This window comes from Silene latifolia, chromosome 7 (assembly GCF_048544455.1).
Source record: "Silene latifolia isolate original U9 population chromosome 7, ASM4854445v1, whole genome shotgun sequence".
Lineage (NCBI taxonomy): Eukaryota > Viridiplantae > Streptophyta > Magnoliopsida > Caryophyllales > Caryophyllaceae > Silene > Silene latifolia.
This window is the reverse complement of record NC_133532.1, coordinates 123223046-123228683: the sequence shown is the minus strand read 5'-3', so window position 1 is coordinate 123228683 and position 5638 is coordinate 123223046. Positions and strand designations below refer to the sequence as shown.

The window sequence follows — 5638 nt, the reverse complement described above, 5'->3', positions numbered from 1 at the left end:
ACGACCTCCTGAACGGCTCAAATTGAAGTGTATAATACACGGTTTTTCGGGATTCTAGGGTACCGGAACAAATTTCTCCGAAAATCGCGCAGAAAGTTCCTCGGGTCAGATAAAGCTGCCACGAAAAATTTGAGTAGCAACAGAAGACATTCGGGGGAGCGGGTATGCCATAAACCAGCATTCGTCGAACCTCGGATGATCGTGAAAAATGTATTAATACTCGTTATCCGAGGCTTATATCAAATAGGTTAACTCCTGAAATGACCTCGGAGGCGTGATAAAAAAACCGGGAGAAAAAGAAACAGGGTCTGGTATGACGTCCCGAACGGCTCAAATTAAAGTGTATAATACACGGTTTTTCTTAATTCCAGGGTACCGAAACAAAATTCTCCGGAAATCGCGCAGAAAGTTCCCCGGGACAGATAAAGCGGCCACAAAAAATTTGAGTAGCAACGGAAGACATTTGGGGGTGTCTGTCTGCCATAAACCAACATTCGTCGAACCTCGGATGATCGTGAAAAGTGTAAAAATACTCGTTATACGAGGCTGATATCGAATAGGTTAACTCCTGAAATGACCTCGAACGCGTGATAAAAAAGCCGGGAGAAAAAGAAACAGGTTATTGAGTAACGCTTAGAGAGAGAAAGCTTCATGATCTTTTTGTTTTTCTGCAATGGCGAGAAGCAAACGAATCACGTCTAATAGTAACTCTCCTATTAAACACAAACATAATAATACTAAATCAAATACTAAATCACAAAATAATAATATTACGCCAAATAATAATGAATTGAGTGAAATTGCTTCAACTGTCTGTATTGCTGAGAGTTCCAAAGCTGCGAAGTTACGCGCATTCAATCTCGATAAGGAACTTGAAGTAATACAGGAGGATAAGTCTACTGATGATGAGGAATGGCAAGAAGTTCGCCGTCGTCGTCCTAATTCACAAGCTGCTGGTAAGCCTCTGTTACAGCTTACAACTGATGATGTTAAGAGTGAACTGGATTTTTGGTCGACATCGGTAATCTGTTACGTCCTTGGAGCGAATCCTCCTAGTGCTGTATTGGGAGGATTTGTTCGAAGGATTTGGAAGACTCTTGCAATTGATAAGATTGCTTTTCAGATTAATGGTGTTTGTCTGGTTCGATTTAAGACGGGAGAGGATAAGATGAAGGCGCTTAAGTTTGGTCCTACTTTCTTTGATAATAAACCTTTTATTATTAAGGATTGGACTCCTGAATCGAAATTGGAGAAAATTATTCCATCTGCTGTGCCTGTTTGGATTCGTTTGTATAACTTGAATTACAAGTTTTGGGGGCCTGCTCTGGTTAAAATTGTTGGACTGATTGGTTCTCCTCTGAAATGTGACCGTGCTACTCAGGAGAAAGAGTTCCTGGAGTATGCTAGGTACATGGTTGAGGTGAGAACTGGTCAATCTCTACCTGATTCTGTTGACTTTGTTTTTGAATTGGGGCATCTGGTTAAGCAGCAAGTGTTTTATGAATGGAAACCGGTTGTCTGTGCTACTTGTACAGGGATTGGTCATGAAACAGGTGCTTGCAAAAAACAGAAGCTTCAGAAAGTACAGAAGCCTGTGCAGAAGGTGTGGGTGCCTAAGGTTCCTGTTCCTGTGACCAAACCTCAGGTACAGGTGAGACAGAATGGGATTCCTGAGGTCTTGCCCACTCTGGATCCCTCAGCTGTTGTAACACCCATGCCTTACCAGGGTTCTGTGCTGAATTCTATTACTCCTGCCAGATTGTTGGACAAGGTTGTTAGAAGAGAGACTGGTAGTGGTCAGAATGGTCCTACTTTCATGGATGTACTTCAGCACTCCATTAGGAAAAACCTTCTGAACAGTCTCAGTAAGGGGAAGTTTTCTTTACAACCTAATGGTTAGTATTGGCTTTTGGAATGTTCGTGGCTTGAATAAAAGGAATAAGCAAGGAGATATAAGAAGACTCTTGCATATGAATAATGTTGGTCTCTTTGGCTTAATTGAAACTAGGGTAAAATCAATAAATATTAGCAAGGTTATTAGTGGTTTAGGGACTGGTTGGAGTTATGAGGTTAATAATGACATTAGAGATGGGGGGAGGATTTGGATCCTTTGGAATCCTTCTATTTTTAATGTTAGTATCATTAAGAAAGAGGTACAAGTCATACACTTACATGTTTCTCATTTACAGTCTGGTTATAATTGGGTATGCTCTATGGTGTATGGATGCAATAAGGACAGTGATAGACATGATCTGTGGAATTCTTTAGTTCAAATGAAGGCTATATGTGTGGAGCCATGGATTGTCATGGGAGACTTTAATAATGTTCTTCATTTTGATGAGAGAATTGGTTCTAGTGTCACAGCTGCTGAGGTTAAAGCATTCCAAGATTGTGTGGATGTTTGTGGTTTGTATGATCTAATTGTGACTGGGGCATATTTTACTTGGAAAATAAACAGGAAGGTGATTGCAGGGTGTTCAGTAGGATTGATAGGGTTATGGCAAATGCTGCTTGGATCCTGAATGGTCCTTCTGGTATTGCTAACTTTCTACCTGAAGGCTTGCATGATCATAGTCCTTGCATCCTTAGTCTTTGGGAGGACTTTGATAGAAAGAAGAATAGTTTTAAATATTTTAACATGTGGGGCAAAGATGAGAAGTTTCTGAGTATTGTTCAACAAACCTGGTCTGATGTTGTGAGGGGTTGCAGAATGTTTCGGGTGGCCATTAAACTTAAACGTTTAAAAAACCCCCTTAAGAGACTTAATAGGGAAGGGTATGGAGACATTATTAACTCTGCTAGTGCAGCCAAAATGTATCTTCAGGAGGTACAAACAAAGCTCCATTTGGATCCTAGGAACCTGGTTCTGCAGTCTGAAGAAAAGATTGCCTCTAACACTTTCAAGGAATTAGATGAGGCTAAGAATCTGTTTCTGGGGCAAAAAGCTAAGATTCAATGGATGTGTTGTAATGATGATAATATCCATTATTTCCACAGTTCTATTAGAGCTAGAAGAGCTCAGAATAAGGTTCTGGCCATTAAGGATATGACTGGCAGGCTTTGTTCTGACAATTCTTCCATTGAAGCTGCTTTCATTGAGTATTACATTTCCTTGCTTGGCAATTCTGCTCCTGTGACCACTGTCAATGCTGGTGTGATAAGAAGGGGCAAAATTATTACCCCTGATCAGAGTATCAATCTTTGTCAACCTGTGACTGCTGCTGAGATCAGACAGGCCCTCTTCTCCATTCCAAATGAGAAAGCCCCTGGTCCTGATGGATACTCTGCTGGGTTCTTTAAGGATGCTTTCCCTGTGATTGGTGAGGATGTTATTGCAGCTGTGATGGAATTCTTTGATAATGGTCAACTGTTGCAGCAAATTAATTCTACAGTGTTGACACTTATTCCTAAAAAAGAGGTCCCTTGTTCTGTGTTGGATTTCAGGCCCATTGCTTGTTGCAATGTCCTTTTTAAAAGCATATCCAAAGTCATATGTGGCAGGTTGGTTGGGGTATTAGCTGATATTATCAGTCTTAATCAGAGTGCTTTCATTCATGGAAGGGACATTGTGGACAACATTATGATCTGTCAAGACCTTGTTAGGCTCTATAATAGGAGAGCTTGCTCTCCTAGGGTGATGATGAAAATTGATTTAAGGAAAGCTTATGATTCAATTGAGTGGACTTTTGTGGAGGATATGCTATATGCCTTTAAATTTCCTCCTAAGATGATTAATTGGATTATGCAGTGTGTGACTACACCTACATACACTATCTCTCTCAATGGATCTCAGTTTGGTTATTTCAAGGGTAGGAGAGGCCTTAGACAAGGAGATCCTATGTCTCCTCTTCTTTTTACTCTTTTCCTTGAATATTTTACTAGGATCCTTGATCTTGTGACTCTCAAACCCCAGTTTAGGTTTCACCCTCTGTGCAAGGCAATGGGTTTGTGTCATCTGGCCTTTGCTGATGACCTTCTTATTTTTTGCAGAGGTGATCAGGATTCTGTTAAGATTATTATGAGGGCTTTTATGAGTTTTTCTGATGCTTCTGGTCTCTGTATGAACAAGGACAAATCTGATATTTTTATGAATGGAGTTCCTAACCCTGTAGCTGAAGAAATTCTTCTTTTATCTGGGTTTCAGAAGGGCAAATTCCCTTTCAGATACCTTGGTATTCCTATTTCCTACAAGAGACTGTCTAATCTGGAATGCAACAAGCTTGTTGAGAAAATGGTGGAGAGGATAAGGAGCTCGGGGGCAAAGCATCTCACTATCTTTGCAGATTGGTTCTTGTTAGAACAGTTTTATCTGTTGCATAGTTATTGGGCAAGAATTTTCCTCTGCCAAAGGGAATCATTCATAAGGTGGAGTGTATATGTAGAGCTTACCTATGGTCCTGGCAAAGTGAGGAGCATCATAAAGTCCCTGCAGTCTCATGGGACACTGCTTTGTTTGCCTAAAATCTATGGAGGATTGGGCATTGATAATTGTCACATGAGGAATATTGCAATGCCTGGAAAGTATATTTGGTGGGTGGCTAGTAAGAAGGACTGTCTCTGGGTGAAGTGGGTTCACCATGTTTATATAAAGCAAGCAGACTGGTGGTTGTATACTCCTTCTATTTCTACTAGCTGGACTTGGAGACAGTTATGCAAGGTTAAGGATAAATTGCACAATGGTTTTCTGAGCAATCACTGGCTGGCTAAACCGTATTGTTCTGATATGGTCTATAATTGGCTCCTCAATGCTCAGGGCAAGAAAGTGTGGCTTCCTCTGGTTTGGAACAGGCTCAGCTTACCCAAGGACAATTTCATTTGTTGGCTCTTTATACAACAAAGGCTGCAGACTAAGGATAGATTATTGCGGTTTGGTGTTATTAATGATGGCTTATGCTATCTTTGTGGCATGGCACCTGAAACACACAGTCATCTGTTTTTTGATTGTAATTTCAGTGCTAGGTGTGCAGGAAAGATCAGGCAGTGGCTGGGTGTTGATTGGCATGGGGATATCATCACCTGGGGTCTGAAATGGCATTACAAATTCTTGCTAAAGAAGAAAATCATTCTGGCTGTGCTGTCCAGTCTGATTTACCTGATCTGGGAAACACGTAACAAATGTAGAGTAGAGCAACTCGTGCAGCATCCTGATTGTCTTGTGCATAGAGTTCAGGAACGAGTTAAAGCTAGGATGAATGTATTAAAAGTTGAGAGCTTCAGAAGTAGAGATATAGCATGGGTTAATTCTGTATTAGCCTACTAAATTGTCTTGTGCCTTGTATGGTGAAGTTGGTGTCTTGTACCTCAATTCTTAATTATTAATGAGAATTTTACATTCCACCAAAAAAAAGAAAGAAAAAGAAACAGGTTCCGATACGACCTCCCGAACGGCTCAAATTGAAGTGTATAATACACGGTTTTGAGTCAAGGGCACCGAACAAAATTCTCCGAAATCGCGCAGAAAGTTCCTGGGGTCAGATAAAGGGGCCACGCAAAATTTGAGTAGCAACGGAAGGCATTTGGGGGTGCCGGTATGCCATAAACCAGCATTCATGGAAACTCGGATAATCGTGAAAAATGTGTTAATACTCGTTATCCGAGGCTGAAATCGAATAGGTTAACTCCTGAAATGACCTCGGAC

General features: G+C 40.8%; 1 protein-coding gene across 1 annotated transcript; it reads left to right on the top strand.

The window, feature by feature from the left end:
• The first annotated feature begins 1970 nt into the window (after positions 1-1970).
• Positions 1971-5260, top strand: LOC141590687 (uncharacterized). The gene is made up of 2 exons (XM_074411256.1): positions 1971-2372; positions 2459-5260. The coding sequence occupies exons 1-2, from the start codon at positions 1971-1973 to the stop codon at positions 5258-5260; spliced, it is 3204 nt and encodes a 1067-aa protein (XP_074267357.1).
• The last annotated feature ends 378 nt before the right edge of the window (positions 5261-5638 follow it).

What these genes read in the sequence shown, in the direction of transcription:
- LOC141590687 (XM_074411256.1), top strand. Translation starts at nt 1,971, where the DNA reads ATGAATAATGTTGGTCTCTTTGGCTTAATTGAAACTAGGGTAAAATCA. An exon ending in CTAGTGTCACAGCTGCTGAG is followed by an intron (nt 2,373 to 2,458) that starts GTTAAAGCATTC and finishes GAAAATAAACAG; the next exon opens with GAAGGTGATTGCAGGGTGTT.